The 21529-nt window shown below is 42.1% G+C and overlaps 1 protein-coding gene across 1 annotated transcript; it reads left to right on the top strand.

Annotated features, from left to right (window-relative positions):
• Window positions 1-127: 127 nt before the first annotated feature.
• ahctf1 (AT hook containing transcription factor 1) lies at window positions 128-21080 on the top strand. Its single transcript, XM_080458736.1, has 40 exons — window positions 128-357; window positions 2768-2894; window positions 3282-3432; window positions 3707-3809; window positions 4212-4392; window positions 4566-4773; window positions 5041-5157; window positions 5288-5372; window positions 5523-5673; window positions 5865-5997; window positions 6180-6361; window positions 6903-6964; window positions 7213-7341; window positions 7497-7587; window positions 7980-8069; window positions 8345-8485; window positions 8714-8818; window positions 9147-9243; window positions 9416-9539; window positions 9757-9813; window positions 9955-10101; window positions 10286-10476; window positions 10587-10731; window positions 10858-10989; window positions 11098-11245; window positions 11394-11544; window positions 11644-11748; window positions 11943-12078; window positions 12236-12451; window positions 12944-13538; window positions 13640-13828; window positions 14911-15016; window positions 15495-15610; window positions 15694-15986; window positions 16242-18404; window positions 18607-18880; window positions 19057-19203; window positions 19280-19365; window positions 19666-19754; window positions 19931-21080. Exons 2-40 carry the CDS (start codon window positions 2774-2776, stop codon window positions 20127-20129), a joined length of 7956 nt encoding a protein of 2651 aa, XP_080314862.1. The 5' UTR covers window positions 128-357; window positions 2768-2773; the 3' UTR covers window positions 20130-21080.
• Window positions 21081-21529: the final 449 nt, after the last annotated feature.

Raw genomic sequence — 21529 nt, 5'->3', positions numbered from 1 at the left:
AGGTTATATGACGCACACTCATGTCAGCACACTGGCGTCCTGGGAGTAGCCTGGCTTAGACAGCAGGGGGCAGCAGCGCGTGCTTACCGTGTCTCGCCCGCTGGAACCTGGGCAGCGAAGAAGACCCACGTGAAGCAGTTTCCCACCATGAAAATGGCGCTCAGCGGTTTTGAAGCCTGAAAAGTCGGAGGAGGCTGCCGTGCATGTCATCCAATTGAAGCTTTACAGGGAACCTTCTGTATGGCTTCTACTTCGAAAAAGAGCAGATTATGACAGAGGACGGAAGAAATCGGGAGATTTACCGGGAAGAACCAAACCACCGTGGCTCTTGATAAAGCCGTGAACATCCTCGGACAGGTAGTGGAACGTTGAGGCTCGTAGCAGCTAACGATGCATTGCATCACGTTTTCTAGCCTAGCTAACAAAGTTACCTGGGCTAATCCAGTCGACTGAATTATGTTGGTGTGGACTGATTACAGTAGAAGTGCCCCTCGCTGTGAGCCGTGCTCTGGCACCGTGCTGCCTGAAGGTACAAAGCTAACAGTATGTCGGCTGGTTGACGTTACGTTTTAACCACAGCTCGGGCGCTCGGTTCGTATCTGTCTTGCTAAATGATCACATTCAGAGAAAGACTCGACCCGTTACTGTCGACATGGAGTTGCCGTCGTGATTTTACCACGGAGTACACAATGTTGGGATCTGTCGGCCTAGTGAAACTAACGTACGGTTGATAAATAGTGCCCGGTGTGAACTATCACTGAGTTAGCAGCGTTAGCTCAAGTATGCAGCGCAGGCTAGTCCGACTATGTACCCGACGTGGCTTCCAACCGGTGATTAACTCAACAATACAGATACGTATTAGATAGTCTGGGAGTCCATCACCTGAAGTGCAAATTAGATCATGTCAAATATCAGGTTGTAGTTTTAACAAGACACGTTAGCTGTTGGCTCAGGATATGTTAGCTCACCTAACTTAACCGGAGTAACAAACCAACCCTGCGTGACCTTGCTAGCTAACTGTGTAGCCCGCTAGTGTAGCCTCGGAATGCCGGTAAATCACACGATATTTATTGTCCAGAGCTATTTATCATGAACTAGATCCCTTCAGGCGCAATGCTATTGTCTGTAATTAGCGTCGTTGAGCACCATGTTGAACGAAAAGGTAATCCGTTGTTTGTTTACACTGTGGCTAGTTAGCTCAACGCTGATAATCCGCTAACAGAAGGAGCATTAACTAGTTAACAGATGTTTTAACAGTGTATAAGGTCCCATGTGTTTTGCCATTACATTTCCTATTTCCTTTACTTGTAACATATTGCAGGAGCTCTACAGATGAGATGCCACTCAGTTCCCAAGTGTTGCATCTGGTAAAGCTTGGTTTGCTGTTTCTATTGGTCTCAGTTGCTCTGACAATCGTTCTCTTCTGTCGGCAATCTGTGGAAATGATGGCGACGCTTTCAGCACACTGCTGATTAGGATTGTTTGCCTTGAAATCGTCTCCATGCTGCGGCTCATGTCATGACATGTGGCTGCGCAGTGACAGGCTGGCTGGTTGCGCGGGAGTTCACTTGAATCCTCGTTGTTTTTCTGTCTGATCGCAGAGGGCACTGTTGTGTCCAAATCAGCGGTCTGTGAAAATACACTGACCGATCTCTGTCAAGACCGCTGTGCGCAGCATGTTTCTGTAGGCGGATAGTCTTATCTTGTCTTAGTGCAGTGACAAAGCTGTGGAGACCACATAAGCATATGCATACTGTTCGGGGCCATATTTGGTAACATTGTCATTTCTTCCTGCTTCTTCCAAATACACCAACAATTATAGTGCAACTCTTTGAATTCAGTGCTGCTTGTTTGAGATTTTTAGAACCTTTGAGTAATAGTTAAACAACCTGACAATTCTCCTTCAAACTTCTCATATTTGTACATTTAAATTTTTCTTGTTGTTGCACTTTTTACCTTGTTTGTTCTACTGTATTGCACCAACATCATCAAAATAAATTCCTCGTATTGTGTTAACTATACTCGGCAATAAACCTGATTCTGATCAACATTAATGCATTTTACCACAGAAAAGCACATTTTACTCCCTGCTTGTGCACAACGTCACCTGATTGATGCCTGTTTTTGAAAATATGAAAAACGGTGACATAACATTTTGTCTTTATTTCATTATGTATAGAATAATGTTCATTTAGTGACTTAAAAGGTATTGGGTGAAAATCAACCTCTGAAATACCTTTCAAAAATGTTCAACTTTAAGTGTTTTTGACCTATAAAGGATTAACTTGTGTATTTTTGCTTTCTGAGCCCTGTGAGTTAAAACACATCGGTTGTAACAGATGATCAAAAGAGGAAATCAAAAAAAGGCCACTTCAGATGATTTTGTTGTCAGAATTCCGTGTGAGAAGAAAACTCTTATCAGTAGATGTGTAGTGGTACGTCACATGTTGTTGATCTGAGGCAAACCGTATCGGCTCCAGTTGTCAGCGAGTTTGCTGACTGCCTGTTTCCTGACAACTGGGGGGTACAGCTGTGGTTTGAAAAAAAAGAGGTCTTTTGTGTACGGCTGAGCAGATAAATCCTGCTCTGGTTTAGTGTCGTAGGACGGTTCTGGAAAAGGCTGTTTCACAGACGAATTTCACAGAGTTGATTGATTTGTGAACCAGTGTCCCAGACAGGATGATATTAAAAATGTTTCAGGAGGATATTGATACATTACATTTGTTTTTGTCACTGGATAAAAACAGTACTTTTTTTCTTTTTCTAGTGAACAATGTATGACCTAACTGCACAAGTCACCAGCAGCCTGCTGCCTTTCTCTGGAGTGACTATTGATGCTCTTGGTGAAGATGAGATCAACCTAGACTCTGTTCTTCATGGGAAATTCACTGTTGGTAAGTAATAAAAAAAATCTTTACCTTTGATGACAAACAAAAGTTTCACAAAGATTCCCAGAATTTCTGTTACAGGACGATAAAAAAGCTCAACAGATAATGACCACCTGAATGGAGATATTGCTGTTTGATTTTCACTAATTGCATCTAAATCTAATCCATGCATCTAACTTCTTCGGTTTTCCTTTCTATAAATGGAAAGCTCACTTTGGTCAGTCAAATCGTTTGTCATAACTATTATATAACTGTCATTGCGTTACTAAAAGCTTTTGCACCAATATTACAACCTAGTGTGAACCTAAATTCCATTTTTTGCCGTTTGTGATTTACTGAGAAGAAAGCGCCATCCAACCCGTCCATAGATTCTCACCAACTTTTCATTTGAAGGTCGCAGTGGGCTGGCCTGGCTGGCCTGCGGTCCACACCTGGAAGTCGTCCATGCGGTGACGGGAGAGCGTCTGTCTGCGTACTGCTTCAGTGGTGGAGGGGAGCACCCACCCACTGTCCTCACTGCCCGGGACTTCAGCTGGCTCAAAAGGTCAGGGCTTTGTTTCATCACACAACGTAATATGTTCATGTTGAATATTTCAGCCCCACTGAGTAGGATGTTTATAAGTTGGAGGGATTTGTCATTATGCTGCTTAAGGAGGGAGTCTCTCTGTGCTCTTTTCAAAATGTTTTAGTTTTTTTTTAGCTTTGTTTGATTCTTTGTGTTTATTTTTTTCATTTTTATACTTTTATTTTAGTTAAATGATAAGACAATGCGGAGGTAGTAGTATTGTATTTACTGTTTTTCTACTTTGTTCAACTAGGTCTGGATTGCTGGTTGGCCTGGAAGAATCTGAAGGCAGCTTGCTGTGTCTTTATGACTTGGCACTGTCCAGGGTGGTCAAAGCTGTGCTTATACCAGGCAGGGTGAGTCCGCTGTTGATGGTCAACTGCTACATAAACATAAGCTTTGAATCCAGCCGCCTAAATTGGGATCATTATGAATAAATGCGGTTTCAGTCAGTTTTACTTTTTGTTCACAGGAAACAAAAATACAACTGAATTTAACCATCTGCTGGTGTTTTCACATTCTTTAACGGCTGTAAATATTTTCATTGTCAGCTATGTTTTGACGGTCGTAATCGACGTGGTTCTTTGTTAGTTTCACTTTCATTTTACTATTATGCATTGAAATCATCAAATTTCTTATTTCAAAAATGTAAATTCATTCAGAGATGCATTTTAAAATCTGTAGGTCATCATAATGCGAACCTCTTTTAAGAAGTCAGAATTTGAACATCTGTGGTCTTTCTTTTGTCTGTCATGTAGATAACGGCTATTGAGCCATTAGTAAGTTACGGTGGAGCGAGCGCGCTGACACAGCACCTCCATCAGGGCTTACGTTGGTTCTTTGGAATTGCTGCTGTAGTCACAGATCTCGGTCATGTTCTGCTGGTGGATCTCTGTCTGGATGATCTGTCTTGCAATCAAAGTGAGCTGGAGGCTTCAGGTGAGGGGCACGTTTAAGAGGGAGTGGGAATGTGTGTTTGCATATCGTTTTCTGTCTGCCGACTGACTGCTCTTATCTTGCATAACATCCATTGTGAATTAGTGAAAGAATTTATTTTGCAGAATATTTTTCTCAAACATACCTTTTTTTCCCCCGGGATTTACTGTCCACAGACTTGCAAGTGGTGACCAAATCTCCTGCAGAGATCCCCAGACTTCGAGAAGTCAGCACGAGAGAGGCCAGACATCTTTGCCTTCAGCTGAAAGCCCCCACAGGAGTCGGCGCCTCAGCTGTGCAGTACATCTCCAGGACGAACCAGCTGGCAGTCGGATTCTCTGATGGAGATTTACAGCTATGGAACATGAAGACCTTGAAGAAGGAGTGAGTCTTGGTATTTTCTGTGTTTTCCATATTTAGAGAGGAAATGTGACATTGCATTTTATTCAAAGTATTCCCAAAAATAGAACTGTGTCATTGCAAACACTGCTGCTGTTATACATTTCCTTTTGAACTTAGAAGTAGAAACTGGCTTATGGATTTTCTTAGCAGCAGATGTAAATTGCTCAAGCAAAATTAGCTTTAATGACATATTTTGTATATCCTTGAGCACTGGATATGTATAAGTAATTGTTGATTCTTCTTTTTTAGATACCACTCCCAGTTAGAGGGTGGTAGGGTGCCTGTGTATGCCTTTACCTTCCAGGAGCCGGAGAACGACCCTAGAAATTGCTGCTACCTTTGGGCTGTCCAGTCTTCTCAGGACCTGTATGTCAGCTCTATAACTTATGTTCAGTATTAACATATATATTACCTGAATTTAATATTCAGTGTCCTGCTTAGGACGAACTGTGTACATTTTGTGAGTTTTGATTGATCTACCTTTACTCCCACACAGTGAGGGAGATGTTGTTAGCCTCCACCTGCTTCAGCTGGCCTTCAGCGAAAGAAAGTGTTTGTCTTCTGGGAAAATTCTCTATGAGGTCAGTAGTGCAAAAAAAGACTTTATATTATCTAATCCTTTCATTTCCATCAGTAAATCTTTTACAGCCCACGTCCCAACAGATGGACCGAGTATTTACCTTATTAGCTTTAGCCTGTCTTTATTCCATCCTTGTTTTATTTCCACTCAGGGTCTTGAGTACTGTGAGGAGCGTTACAGTCAGGATCTCAGTGGCACAGCTTTCCCGCTCAGGGCCCAGGCTACGAACACCCGCCTACTGAACTGCCTGACTATCGAGAAATTCAGAGCTCATCCGGACAGGGATGACAGCATGAACGAAGGTTAGCCTTTTTGTTGCTTTTATATTTCTTTGTCACTTCATACATACAACTCTGAGTGGAGATAATTATTTGGCATGTTTTGAGCAGTTCAAGCAAAATTAAACTTTTATGTAATAAATTTGTGGGTTATTTTAATATTTTCATTGTTACCTTGTTTCATTCTTCTCTTCTCTCCATCTTCCCCCATTCAGTTGCGTCTCCTGACACCAGTCTGTCAATCTTCAGCTGGCAGGTCAGGGTCTATGGTCAGGGAACTCCCACCACCTACATTGGGGTTTTTGACATCAACCGATGGTACCACGCACAAATGCCAGATTCTTTAAGGTACAGCGATGACTGATTTATATTGATACCTCATGACATCTTCAGAAGCATTATGCTTTAAGAGCGAGGAAAATACTGAAAACAGATGATGGCAGACTTTCAAAATTGTCAATGTTTTGTGAAACTTTTAGTGATGCAAGTAATCTCTAAATTAATTTGTTGGACTTGTCGCCTTTTTCCAGGCCGGGAGAGTCGCTGCAGAATTGTCCGTACCTGGCTATTTGGTCCTTGGATCCAGTAGTGCAGATGGTATCCCCACGTGTCCTCATGGATGTGGTGGTACATGAACGGAGCCTGAGCAGGGGCCTGCCCTTCACCTGCCCTCCACCTGAACAATACTTTAACCCCACCACATACAACTTTGGTATGTTGGACCTACATGTAGACTTGCATGTATTTCTGTGCTGTTGCAGAAATAATGATTATACATATTATAAACATATATGTTTTTCCCTGAAATATTACTGTTTAAATCACTTACAGCTTTGTGTGGTTAAATCATTAGCTGGTGCAGTTATGTCCATGTTTCCAGTTGCCATGTTTCCAATCTATTACGAAATCAATTAATTGTAATCTAATTAACATTAGTGATCCAAATCTTTATTATTATTATTCCGACTTCTTCTGTGTCGCGCTATTTCTCACACAATCTTCAACCAATTTGAACCACTCAAATAGTGCAGGTTGTTCATGAGATGAATGCTATGCTGTGTGCTTTTTATATCTTTAACAGTTTACGAATAATTTAAATTTTTTTTTGATCAAGCAGATCAGCTTCTGTTGCCATGGAATCACAGGGGCGAGAAGCAGATCAAAGAAGATCCGCTTTATTCAGCCTTCAGCATTCACACTTCATTTTCTTCTGGAAATCCAAACCTCTTGTTTTTTTCTTTTTGCCTTTCTAGATGCTAGCTGCTTGATCAACTCTGGAATAGTGCATTTGACCTGCTCAGGATACCAAAAAGAGGCAAGTTTATTATATTGATTGTTCATCACTATGAACTTCTTGGCATACACTGGCCATGTGGCCGTGCACCAGGCCGAAGGCAAACTATGTATGATAGCTCAAGTGTTGAGTGTGGCCTATGTTTGTGTGTCCCTGTGTTTAAATGAGCATTAGAATACCTTATTTTTGTCTCTGAGACAATATTCACCAATCATGTCAAATTAAAATTTTCACATTGACCAAACTTTCATTGTTTTCTTTCAATCCAGACCCTGAGTTTTTTGAAGAAAGCTGCTCCGTGCTCCAGTGACAACATCTCCACTAGTTACTCTCATTGCCTTGTGTCTGGCCTGCTCTCATCTCGCCTGGCAGACATGCAAGCATCAAGCCTCTCTCAGGTACATGGACAGGGAGGAATCGTAATGTAAAAATAGTAAATGCTTCGTCAACTTTTGTCTTTTTTTTTTCTCTGTACTCAAACATAATATTTGAATGTGAACTGAATTGGGTAAAATATCTCCGGTGCCAATTTCTTTCGTGACTTTGCTTTCAGGAGGAACAGCTCGATGCAATCCTGTCAACAGCTGTGGAGACGAGCTCCTTGGGACTGATCACCGGCTGTATTAAACAGTGGACTGCAGAAGGTAAGATGTCAGATCTTTTGTACATGCCACAAGTTCGGGCTTCATCCAGAGGCCGCTCCAGGTAACCATTGGTTGGAGCTGTTCCTGCTGGCTTTAGGTGAAAAGGGTACACCTGCTCAGAGGGACAAATGAGCACCACATGATCTTTCACCTGCAGCCTGTTCAGAATCAACACGTAATCCAACATGCATGCCTTTGGACGTACCTTGGAACTTTGTTGCTGTGAAGTCACAATACCACAGTACCAACATCAACCTTACTTCTGATTATTGTTTTTTGGCTTGCATCACTCACATTTACACAGAAACAGCATTTGAGTTTAATGAATCAACATATTTGCCTCCTGCCCTGTTGTCAACGTTGATCCTATAGATTCTGATATTCCTCAACAGAACAACCGGGCTCTGCACTGAACCTGCGCTACATCCTGGACTGGGCCTGGAACAAAGTGGTCCAGACCAAGGAGGAGCTGGACAGCCTCTGTATGTTTAAGAAGACATGTTATCTTTAATTGAAAGTTGAATTGAGTGGACATAATTCACATATTATGTATGAATGGTTCTTTTATGATTTTACCATTATAGAATTTACAACATCGATCCTTATAAAGGTGGACTTTTAAGAATGTACACATTTTATTAGGCCTCCATGCCTGGACATGTAAATAAGTTTTATTATATATTCTTAACCTATTGCCATTTGAAAACATATCCGCCCTTTTTTCCCCAGTATGTGGTAACAATGCTTTTTTCTCCAGGTGAACCGCTGTTTGACAGCTCATCAAACTTCACAGACCCGCAGACTCTTCAGCTGCTGCAGCACAGCCAGAGACTGCTAAGTAACCTCAGTGCAATCTTCCACTGTCTGCTCAGCGAAGCTCAGGAGCTCACACAAAAAGGTACTTAGACTGAATATACACTAGTTTATTTATGTTTTAACCAGCACATAAACACTGTGTTTGAAGTATTTTATGTTTTTAAATTTCTGCTTCGTGTTGTTGTCAGTATGCCTTGTGCTTTGCTGCTGTATAGCACATACATTATCAATTGATTATTTTACTCCAGTTATTGAAATGCTGCTGTCCGAATGTTGTTATTGATATACTTTGATTTGTGCTGTTGTGTAGGTCTGGCAGGTTTGGTGAACAAGAACATGGTCTCCAGTCTGATTTCCAGATACGCTCAGGTGGTCCTTTGGTTCTGTCGCACTGGCTTACTCCCTGAAGGATCAGGTAAAGTGATGCAGTCACTAGCAGGATCTATGATGAAATTCATGAGAAGAGACTTATTAATGAACACTGTTTCCTCAAAGTCTCTACAGAGGTTATTTGAGAGCAACTGATTTGATATCATAACTGTTAGTCACTCAATTTAGAAAATAAAGGCCATTCACCCATTACTATTTGTGAATTTATCTTTTAGAATTATTGATCAATTTAAATGTTAATCATATCTGAACAGGGCACCAGGGCTTAAAATGTAATGAAGGTGAGGAAATTGTTTGATAAATGTAAACGGGTTGATTTATCACGTCTATCTTTAATTGTGTCTTCTGAGCAGATGACGACGCTCTCCAGATTCCCAGGCCGTTCTACACTCACTCAGTCATCAGCAACTATTACGCTATACGGAGAGAAGAGCTAACCAGACTGGCCAAGTGAGTTGGAGGAGAGATTTTGGTTCACATATATTTTGAACCTCACAGCTTTTTCTCACTTGCAGTATCTCGGGTTTTTAAATTGGAAGTCTGTAAAGTGCCGAACTGACAAACATACATCTGTTTTTATGTTTGTGACTCCTGCATCAATCCTCTGTTCCTGTGTTTTCAGAGGAAAGTGGTCTGCAGACTGTCTGATGATTGATGGTTTGATTGGTCAGTGTGGTGAACGCGTCACCAACCTGTGGAAGAGAGACGAGGGTGGAACAGGGCAATACCCCCCGCCTACACTACATGTATGTGTTCATCAAATACGGTTTATGGTCTTATTAGTTACCATCATAAATTCTTGTTTGCTCAGTACAGTTGTTTTTTGGTTTTTTTAATCTTGTTTCACTAATTGTGTAATTACTCTATTGGACAGGCTGTTTAATTTTGCTTCACACTGAACTGCTCTTTGGGTTAAATGTGCATAAATACACACGGAAATGAGCCATAATCTGTGTCCCACAGGCCCTGCTCGACATCTATCTGCTGGAGAACATTGAGGAAGCCACCAAACATGCAATTGTATCCTTCAAGTCCTACTGCCAACTTAAACGTGGTGTTACGTTTTGATAATGACATCAGTCTTGATCGGAAAGCAAAACCCACTTCCTAGAGAAATACTTTGAGCCAGCTGCTTGTATGATCTTTGACCTTTTATCTCAGGTGATCTACTTGTTGTTAGATGTCATGTACTCCTTTCCAAACAAGGATGGCGCTTCAGTAGAGTCTTTCCCGACTGCTTTTTCCATCCCGGTTGGACTTGTCAAACTAGTCCAAGGTCTCTGGCTGCTGGACCATCATGACCATCAGGTGTGTGTTGTGTCCCCAAAGACCTTTATATGAAATATTTGTAATTATTGATACGTTTTCCAGAGGTTTACTAGTTTTTCCAAGATCCTACGCTTTTTCAATGAAATACTGGTATTTCGTTTCTGCTGAGTTTGAGCCACTTCTTGATTATGCTTTTTTTAAAGCTGTAGTTTCATCTTTTCAGAGTTCCTTTGAGCTGCTCCTGCATCCAGCCGCATCCCAGTGTCATTTCAAGTGGCAGCACGAGCGTGTTTTGCAAGCATTGATGTGTCAGGGGCAACTATCTGTGGCACTAAGATACTTCCATGTGATCAAACCACCGATTTCCACCACCTCCCAGGCTAAACTCAGTCTGTCTGTACTGCTACACAACAGGTATACACATTAAGAAACGCTCCCCTGTGTTAAAACAGTCTCGTGTATTTTATTTTTTTGTGTGACACAAACTCCAGTCTGTTAACCACAAAGTCCATTGCTTCTTGCAGGTGTCTCCTCGAGGCGTGGTGCTTACTCCGGCAGCACTCTAATCGCCTAAACATGAGCGAGCTGCTGGGATTTATGTATGAAAGCTGCCAGGAACTCGGTCTCATTAAGGAGTTGCTCAAACTGCCCCTGGGTCTCCAGGAACAGGTAGACAAACATGGACCTTTGTTTTGAAGCTGATGACATGTTGCTTAATTTTCTTCTGATTTTCTTGCATGGTGTTTGAGGATATAGTTGATACTTAACTCTGTCACTCTGGCCCTTGTGTTTCAGGAAGGTTTGGAGAAGTTTCTTCAGGGGACAGGGGGTCTGCAGAACAGAGAACTACTAATGGTCCATTACCTTCAGCAGGCCAATTACATTCCTGCTTTGCAGCTCAACCAAAGCCTCAAAATGAACTTGGTGGTATGTTTGACACAAACGGTCCAATTTTAATGATGGCCACATTTTCAAAATCAAATATACTGTCCAGTTGTCATCAGTTTAAGTATAACATTGCGTTTTTTTTCCTAGAATGAACGAGACCCAAAACTTAAAGAAAGAACCATCATCAGGAACTCCATAATGGATCAGTACGGCAAAATTTTGCCCAGAGTTCAGCGGAAACTGGCAATGGAGAGAGCGAAGCCATACCAACATCCTTCTACTGTTCATAGAGAAGGTTAGGAGGCGGACAACTGCAGTTCATCTACTCTGAACAAATAGACACGACTCTTGGAAGTGGTTTTCAGAGGGAAAATCATAATTTTGTCCCCCCAATAATTAAGAAAACATGACATGATTTAATTTTTTTTTTAACTTTGCTACAGTTTCTCGGCCACAACCACTATCAACTATTACCAAGCGCTCAACAAACGACAAAGTGCTGTCAAGAGCAGGGTTTATCAACAATGTCCTGACCAAGATTGAGGAAGTGTGGTTAGGAAAAGGACCTACACCTCAGTCTTCTCCAGCGAGGAGGTGAGTAGACAACACAAATTTAGTTTTTCATAGTGTGCAAGTTTCCTTTTAGGATGTCATCTCATTTAGTCGTCCTCTGCTCTTTTGCCCCCCTAACAGCCTGCGAGTAGCAGATGCTCCGAACCCCACTCCAAAGTCATCTCTGGGTCTGTCTGAACCCTTTTTGGGAACTCCTATCACCATGACTTCCAAGCGAAAGTCGAGGTAATCTTGGAGGCGCTTCAGTGAAAGTCAAATTTAGACAACTATAATATTTTGAGAAGTGACACAGGCGGTTTGGTCATGATGTGTAATTTTTAATCACCATAACTGGTACCAATAATCCAAATCTTACCCGAGGTGTATGAACTGAACAGTAATTTTAAACATATAAATCCCTCTTTGTTAATATGACACAGGCTGATGGACTTGGTGGCTCATCCCTCCTATCAGAGTCCCCAACCTCTTCTCAGACCTCCCAGCTCCTGGGTTTCTCCAAAGGTCCCTGGCAAAGCACCTGAACTCAATTTGCTACAAACACCTCAGGTTGTTAAGGTGAGCAGCCGTTTGTTTTATTGACTTAGTTAGAAATAATCCCATAGTGTCATATTATGACTGCTGATATCAGCTTTGTGTTTTTGTCTTCATAAATTTGGAATTTGCTACGTTCTTAACCGTGGTGTTTCACAAACTTCTATGCTTGCCCCCTCAGCGAGCTCGAGCTTTAGCTTCTTCTGGGCCTGTGTTCTCCGGCTTTACGCCACAGTCCATCCTGCGCAGCAGCTTGAGGCCCACACCTGTTGCGACCCCTTCTGCTTCTCCAGGACGCTCCATCACTCCTCCACTATCCCGCAAAGAGAGCCGGATCACCTTCATCGAAGAGGCTGAATCCCTCGAAACAGAGAAGGGCATCCATTGGACTAACGGAGTAAGATCAAGCATATTATTTAATCCAGATTTAATCAAAAAGTACTTTAAACACAACACAATAAATTACCCGACACTATAATTAAAAAATACAGTGACTGAAAATCCTTAAAACACAGCTTACACACAAAATTTGCATTTTAGATTATATGATGTATTTATTTTAAAGGGTCAGCCACTCACAAAATTCATATTTTCTGTATTTTTTTTAAACTGTTTTGTTTGGTGTGTTTTTTTTTCTCCATTAAATGATTTTTAACCCGGCATTAGAAGGAATATGCAGTTGTTATTTGATCTTTTTAAGAATATAATAACTGATTTACCAAAACAACATATTCTGGACATGACTAAACCACACTACTGATTTGGTCTGATTAGGTCTGTTTCTGTATGGCCGGTTCATATCTGTTGTTGGTTTTTGTTTTCTATCAGAGTGCCACATGTTTGTTTTATAATAAAACTTGAAAAACATCTTTTGATGTTTTCTTTACAGGTGGCAGCGGACAGTGAAATCAGCTTGCTCAGCAGGGGTGCACTGAAGGCTACACGTAAGAGTTGGAACTCACAGCCGGCTGATGAAGAGGAAGAGGAAGAGGAACAGCCTCGCGTTAAGTTCTTGCCTCCTGAAGATGGCATCCCCTCTCCTGTCCTGAGATGTTCTGAGAGCAAGTCCTCATCCATTCATGAAGCCGCCACAGAAACAATATCACCAGATGCACGACTCGGTCTGAGCTTTAACACCAGCCAGCCATCAGCAGACTCCACTCTGGAGTATTTTGACGCTCCTCTCTCAGAACAGCTGGGCCAAGATGGAGACACAGTGGCACAGAACGATGACGATATTGTGACGGTGAACATTAAACCACTGGCTGATCGGGCAGAACTGGCAGAAAAGTCCGTACTAACCACTGAGGAAACCATTCAGCAGACCTCGGAGGATGAGGAGAAAAAGAAAGAAGACGAACGATTTGAGGACCTTGAGCAGGAGGCAGAAACTGAGGAAAAGCACGAAATACAGTCTGACAGGGAGGACGAACAAGAATTTTTTGCATCTGCAGCCCAAGACGAAATTTCTATTCATCCTCGGGGTAAATAATTTTCAGTGTGATTCGTTGCTTCATAATGTTTGATTCTGTCTTTCCATAATACTATTTTAAAACATTACTTGACACATTTTGTTTCTATGTAGATGGTAAGCCAGTACCTGATAACATTGAGTCTGCTACTGAAGTCGAATCAAGCGATCTGCCTCCAACCACTGAAGGGCAGGAGGGGAAGTCAGACGATACAGAATCTTCCAAGTTCATTGAGCATTCTAAGCCATCTGAAGCAACAGAAACCATCAACAAACCAGCAGAGGATCCGGAGCAATCAACAGGTACGTTCTTAAATAACGTTCAAGAACTACAAGACCATGTCGTTTTGAATCAATATAAACTCCACATGAAACAAGATCTCGCACCAATTCACCTTTATTAGCAAAATTTATTGATGAAATAGTGTTACAAATATTTACTGTTTTAAACTTCGCAAACGCTTAGTGGTGATTACATGGTCACTTGGTTTTTCTCTCGATTAGATTCTTTAAGTATGAGAGATCAGAATTTTGGATTTATCTGAACACTGAATAAAGTGTTCATATTGATGTGGGGGGGGGGTTGTATTATCTTTTTCATCAATGGAGCAATCCCATAATGCTCTACACTGATAATGGCATATTGCTGCATGTCATCCCACATCCAACTTTAACTAGAAACTTGTCAGATTGGGAGTAGAATAGAAAATCCTTGAATTCCAGAAAAAAACCTTTTTTATAGTGGTACAGAATAGAATCGAAATGAAAATAAAAAAGTTAATATATCAAATAAGTAATATGTGTACATATTCTGCAATATATCAAAGACTTAATGGTGACTGATCTATGCAGGACAATGGCTTGATGGTATAAACACAATAAAAACATTATTCACAGGGAAGTAAAGTGTTTTGGCTTTGGAAGAAACAATCTCCGGTGGAGCTCTGTAGTGCTCTTGGGTCACATAAGTATTGAAGTTGGATTTTTCAGCTCACTATTCCAGCTTGTCGGTTTCATTTGTAACTGAACAGTGAAGGTTTCTTTGGAGTAGTAGAGTCTGCTCAGAAAGAAATGAGCACTCCCCGCTTTTTTTACAGAATGTGCAGCGCGTCTCCTGCATTGAGCAGTTGTGCTTTGCTACTATCAACAGATCAGACAGTGGGAAACAATCTGATGTGCTGTTAGCGTAGCCTCTGATTGGATTACACAACCACCTCCAACCATAATTGCAATCAGATAATGCCAATCTAATCAGAAGTGTTTACATGATGTGGTTGTCCTCAGATTGGCATTTATTCGGATTACTTGTACAAGTAACCACGGCTAGTAATGTTATGCTGGTAATAATTCATTTCATTTACCTATTTCAAATTGTTTCCTGCCAGATCTGACCGAGTTTGTACAGCGACACCTGTTTGGTGGTGATCTGTCTCCTCCACTCACCCGCTCAGGAATCCACAACGCATCGCAGAACCAAGCTTCTTTGAACAGGTACGTACCATTTGCTTTTTACAAAAAGCTCAAGTAACAATTTCAAAATACAATATTTTTCAATTAGGGCAATTGGAGGTAATCGCTGCATTTGTGTTGCATGTAATATTTTGTAAATAAAACCTATTTATTTCATATACTCTAACCCACTTTATATGTAGTTTGTTTTCTTGGTGTCCAAAGTCTCAGGAAGTTCACCTGCATTAAAATGATTCTTCCTCACTTGCTGTCGTGGTTTCTGAAACGCAGGCATAGTTTTCCAAGACCTTAAAATAAAACATAATTAAACTTCAACAGTGGTAATTATCTCACTGATATTGCTGAGTCTGTTGAAGTCATCAAGTTTTTATACCTCTCACACTGTACTGAATTTGTGAATAAGTTACCATTACATTACTGCAATTTATCTTAGGTTGTTCGTTGCTGTTACTCTTAGTGTTTTTGGCAAGTTAACAATTGTTTTTCTTTTTTCTCCCAGTGAGGCTTTAGTGGAAGAAGAAGAACAGGCGCCTGCTGAGGCTCCCCCAGTGTTCACCACCCAAAAGTCTACGATTTCGTTGACATCCTCCGAGGCTGCTGGCACTGACTCCCACTGTGAGGAAGTCTACAGGCATGCATATTTTTGTTCCTGGTATTTTAAGCTGACTTGTTTTTCTGTTTGCACTTTCATCTTGTAGCTGTTGTAAGTGTCAATGACAGCGAAGAGCTTTCTAGTCCTGCCTCTGATGAAGACGAGGAGGAGGAAGAAGATGAAGACGAGGAGGAGGAAGATGAAGAAAAAGAAGCAGAGGAGGAAGAAGACTCTGGAAGTGAAGTGGAAATCATTGAAGAGGTGCAGGGTAATGGGCGACTGCCACCCCTCCAGGCCAGTTCAGGCTTTGTGCCGCTGTCACACGCGCACTTCCTGCCAGCTCTGTCAGAACAGGAAGCTGCTGAATTCTCTCTGATTCCACCTGGAGCAGAGATGAAGGTAAAAGTGTTCATCTGAGGCAACTCATCTATTACTTTTTATATCAATGAAAAGTTTTTGGAGCAAATATTGTAAAACTTAAATAGTTTACATTGAATCCAAAAACACTATTAAATATTTGAATTTCTCTAATATGATGATCTTCAACATTTACGTTCTCATTGAATAGATATCCTTGAGCTTCCAGCTTTTGTCCAAAAATAAAGATTTCCAGTGTGAATGCTACAGTAACACATTCTCTCAAAACCTTTCCAGATGGTAGAAGAGGCCATGGAGGGTGAGGTGGTAATGGTGCAACTCGGGGCTGATGTTGAAGAAATGGATCCAAATGGAGATGTTGATCAAGCATCGTCCTACATGGAGCTGAAACCCTCCTCTACTCTCCTCGTACCCTTCGAGCTTGTAGGGGGACACCCTGGCCTGGCAGATAATTTGCAAATGGATCTTCCTGAACTTCAACAAACCCTTGCTGTGGATCACCCACTGCCTGAAACTGAAAACAGCTTCTCTCTCATGCTGGATATGGATGAAGACAAAGAAAAAGAAGTGGACACTGTCGTCCCTGTAGAGAATGATTCGCAGTCCTCTGATCCTACAACACTGTCTCAAGTAGAAAACACTAATGAAGAGATTTTGGCTCGATCTCAGAGTTTCCTTGTGGGCACAGATGAACTGGTTACTCCACAGTCTGAAGAAGCTTCACCAGAAGACGACAAAGAGATGGAGAGCTTGGATGATGATGATGATAAAGATGAGCCGAGAGATTTGGAGCTTGTTAAACATCCCCAACAGTTGCACATTGAATTGGAATTGGAGACAGAAGGTGCTCCTGAGCAGCAGGCTGAAGAATTCCAAGTCCCTGCTGGAGATCAAGAAGTTCTGTCAGTCTCTGAAACGACGCCAGTGGAAGAAATCTCAGAAATGATAGACGACAACTCTTTTGAAAAGACCGGTCTCCCAGAAGTTGTGGATGACGAAAAGGCTTTGGAAAAGACTGAAATCCCAGAATTTGTTTATGACATGGAATCTATGGAGAAGACAGAACTTCCAGAAGTTGTGGAAGATGAAAGCTCTGTGGAAAAGACAGAAATCCCTGAAGTTGTTGATGACATAGACTTGGTGGAAAAGACAGAACCTCTAGAAGCTGTGGAACTTAAAGACTCTGTGGAGAGGACAGAACTTCCAGAAGATGTGGATGACGTAGACTTTGTGGAGAGGACAGAACTTCCAGAAGATGTGGATGACGTAGACTTTGTGGAGAGGACAGAACTTCCAGAAGATGTGGATGACGTAGACTTTGTGGAGAGGACAGAACTTCCAGAAGATGTGGATGACATAGACTTTGTGGAGAAGGCGGATGCTCTTGAGGAGATGAGAGAGGAAGACGCCGTATTGCCTGCTGAGGAGCGAGAAGAGCTTGAGGAGAATGAGAGTATAAACACAGAGGTTATTTCCAGTGAAGAGACCGAGCATGCTCTGACGGAGGAAGAGGACAAGCCTGTCAAATCAGAAGAAGCAGAAAAGAAGAGCGGCGATGAAACGGTAAAAGCCATAATGGAAAGCTCAAAAGATAAAAATGTCGAACCTATGAAGCACATTTTAAGCTCAGATGACGAGCCAGAAAAACCAGAACCTGAGACACCCTCCTCTCAGGGGAAAAAAGCTTCTACACCAACACGGAGGACAACAAGAAGCAGGAAGACTGTAACGTTTATCTCTCCAGTCCCAGAGGAAGCAGATGAACAAGCACCAAAGGAGAAGGTTCACGTTGAGGACAATGAAACAAGCACTTTGGTCCCTGCCTCTCCTGGACGAACACCGAGACGTACCCCAAGAAAACCGGTTAAAGAAACCACAATTCCAGTTAGCACACCTCGAAGAAGTACTCGCAAATCTCACGCAGACCTTACTCTGCATGAGGTTGAAGAAGTAGCTGCATTGGATGTTGACACAAGCGTGGCAACAACTCCCAAGGCTTCTTCACCGGCCAGACGGTCACAAAGAGCCGTCTCAACAAGGGCCAGTCAGAGGACTGGGAGTGACAATAAGGAGCCGTCTGTGGCCTCGGATGTGGAGATCAAAGATGACAAGGATCGAGAGGATGAGATCACTAAAGTGCAAATGAGTCAACGAACAAGTTCCAGGACTCAAACGCCAGCCAAGTCCAAGACTGTTGCCGTCGGCACCCCGAGGAGGTCCAGCCGAAGGATATTGAGTAGCACCGATGAGTCCCCTGAGGTCGCGGAAGAGAAGGAACTGGAACCTCCTGTCAAGCGCAGCTCCAGAAGGAAGAAATTTGAGCGACCAGAAGTGCTGCCAGACCTGCTGGAGGAGGACGACTATGAGGAACCTAAACCTTCCAGCCTGAGCAGTACAACTCGACAGTCCAACCGGATTAGTCTGAATCTATATCCGCAGGTTGGTTTTTCTCTTTTTTAAAAACACATCTAATTCGAACTCAACACTGAAAACATAAAATCACACAGATCATTTGATAAACATTTGTCTTATGTTTAGCACACAAGAAAATCCATTAGCGTTGGGTTTTTGCTATACATTCATCACACATCGTTTCATGTGTAAAACATCCTGTCATCTTTCATTTAAAACCCGTTCCCAGGTGATTCTGGCTCATCTGTCACTTCCTCAGAGCTCAACAAAGACGAGGCCAGAGACGATCACTGAAAACGGCAGAGAGAATAGAGATCTGCTTGAGCCTCAACTTAACAAAAATGCGGGTCAACGCAACTCCCGTCACTCCACAAGAAGTAAACTTTGGAACCACCCCGAAGAAGATCTCCCCTTACTGGACTCGCCACTGGAGGTGAACTCTGAAACCCCCGTTGCAGACGCACTCATCCAGAGACTCCAGTTTGAAGAAAAGCAGGAGGAGGGTACGTACTCAGGCAAATGAAACCTAAAATAGCACTGGGCAAGTGTTGCTTGTGATGCTATGGGTATGAGCCAGACTTTCTTCATTTCAGACCAACAAGGGATTTTAAAAGGTTTAAGATTACACTACAAGAATGAGCCAAAATAAAAGTGTAATCTTCATGTTTGTGTGTTGTAGTCATCACCAAAACGGTCAGAACCAGCGGGCGGCGAACCAAGTTAATGGAGCCGGTAAAAGACGACTCTCCGCCGAAACCAGACGATGACGAGTCCAGCCCAGGAGAGCATTCATACATATACTCGCCCTCACGAAGGCGAACAAGATGTGAGCAGAGTGCTGACTCATTCACTTTCATCCATCTATCTACAATGGTTCTAATATTGTTGTGCCTGTGTATCAGCCCACAGAGTGGACTCTTCAGACCATATTGAGGAGCTTTCAGCACCCGTCACTCGCAGCAGAAGGGTCAAAGATGCTGCTGTTCAGGTGAGCGCTGCGCTCAACAGTGACTTCAAGTGCAGATGGAGCTTTTGTCTTTCTCCGTTTTTATAATTAGTTCAACAATGGATTTACCAGGCTCACTGATGGCTCACCTCTTGAAGTGCCATGGTAATAAATTGTAAAATGTCGATTCACTGCATTGTTTTTGCCACACTTTCTATCAAGCCTTCAGTTTCACCCCGAGGACTTAATCTGTGGTTATTGTGGTAACAATAGGGGAGAATAGTGCATGAAAGATGATTTGATCACAAAGTTTGTTTTGAACACTTCTGTCTGTTTTTCCAGGATGAAATCACTTCAGAAGAAGATCATGTACAAGTGGAGAAAACGGCAAGTGTCTCTAAAACAAGAAACCCAACCAGACGAACAGCCAAGTAAGAGCTCCAATTCTAACTGTAGTCGCTGCATCTCACACCAAAGCTGCAACCAAAAACAACAAAGTTTGGAACAATTCTACAGATATTTTTATTTAATTTTTTTTTAATGACATTTTACTCCCAAAAGCTTTTGAACTGCACGTCACCTACTATTGTTTGGTCTCCATTTGCAGGTCCAAGGCTGTTGTAGAGTTGATTCCCATCGCTGAGGTGGAGCTGATCTCGCCTTTGCCCAGTCCAGCTGATCCCGTCCCACGAGCGCTGAAGAGGATTACAGATGTGGAGGTTCCCGCCACCACCAGGAACCTCAGGCGCAAACGTGTAATGGACACAGTTTTCACAAAGCCCGTTACTCGCAGGAAGAAACTGTGAGGAGGGCGGTGGTGCTTTTAGCCCGTGCACCTCATGACCGCCTCCTGAAGATTTGAACCACCTCAGAAACGAGGTGTCCAGTAAAAACGTATGCCTGAACTCCCGATGCTTCGGTTTCCTCAAACGCCTCACAGTGCTGCCGTTTGTATGTTGACTTCCCTGTACGCATAAAAAAAAATGGAAGCAGCGTCCGCAAACAAATCTATTTTTGGGACAAATCACACTGGAGGATGTGTGCTACAGAGAGAACTTTATTTTTCGGCGTTTACATGGCCCTCTAGAACCAACTTGATTTTACTTAACGTTGTATCTGTCGATATTGTGTTTGGACTTTCTGTGACGCTCCACCTGGATTCTCCGGCTTCATCACGGCACAGGGAAGAACAATCGGTGTTGGCCCTTTGGAGTTAATCCAAACTGAACTGAATCTGTCTCTGAAGAAGAGGTTTTATTTACATTCTTTTATTTTGCTGTCAATGCTGTTTAATTTTAAAATTTCAAGGCCTGCTGTTTTTCTATTTAAGAAGAAAAGCAACCAACCCAATGGAGATATGTTTTTACTGCTAAATTTGTATATAGTCTTTTGCTATGTTCCAAATAAAGTAAATAAAACCTAAGGAATTATGTTGATTTTAAGTTTGTGTCTCTAATGCATTTTGTCATCAAATCGGACTGCCTGTGAAATAGTCTTAAAATGTAACTTGATTTGGAGGAATCTGCAAAAGAAGCTGTTCTCAGCGGGTTTGAACTGTAGTATGTCATAGAAATGTAAATTTATAAACAAACTGGCAAAGCGGTTTGCAGATTAAAACCTTTATTTGAGACATTTTAATGGGCTTGTTTAATTAAATTAATGGCTACCATCATCTGTCACATATTCTATTTTCTGTAGAATGTCTTATTTTTGATGACTGCTCTTTGATAAATATGGCAATGCTTGAACAACTCCCAATTTGTTTTTTGTTTTTGTTTTTTTCGTCTTTTCACCTCCGTGTCTGTTAGAGGTGGTTGGATGTATGAGGTGGCATGTGTGACAAAGCCGTTCTCCAAAGTGTGCAGTCGACCACTGCAATGAGCTACAAGCCTCTAATTGCCCTTCACAATGAGTTGAGACTTAATCCTGTCAGTGTGTCACACATCAGACATCCGTCAGGCTGATGCAGCTTCCAGCACCGAACAAAGCTATCGGACTTTAACTCCAACACTTTGGTTTTACCGTTAAAAGTTTGATTGGCGACAAAGCCAGTCAAACTTAACATAACTGTAAGCATGTGTACGTCTCCTGTGAGGCCCCCAGGGATCAGTCTGATCAATAATTTATAGCGTTAGATGAGGTGAAAGTGAAACCGGCCTTTATCTTCTCTGCCTCGCATGGAGAGCGGGCAGCCTTTCATCTGAGA

The sequence above is a fragment of the Lipophrys pholis genome (genome assembly GCF_963383615.2).
Source record: "Lipophrys pholis genome assembly, chromosome: 2".
In the NCBI taxonomy this organism is placed as follows: domain Eukaryota; kingdom Metazoa; phylum Chordata; class Actinopteri; order Blenniiformes; family Blenniidae; genus Lipophrys; species Lipophrys pholis.
The sequence above is the reverse complement of the archived record's forward strand: the minus strand, read 5'-3'. Positions and strand labels throughout refer to the sequence as shown.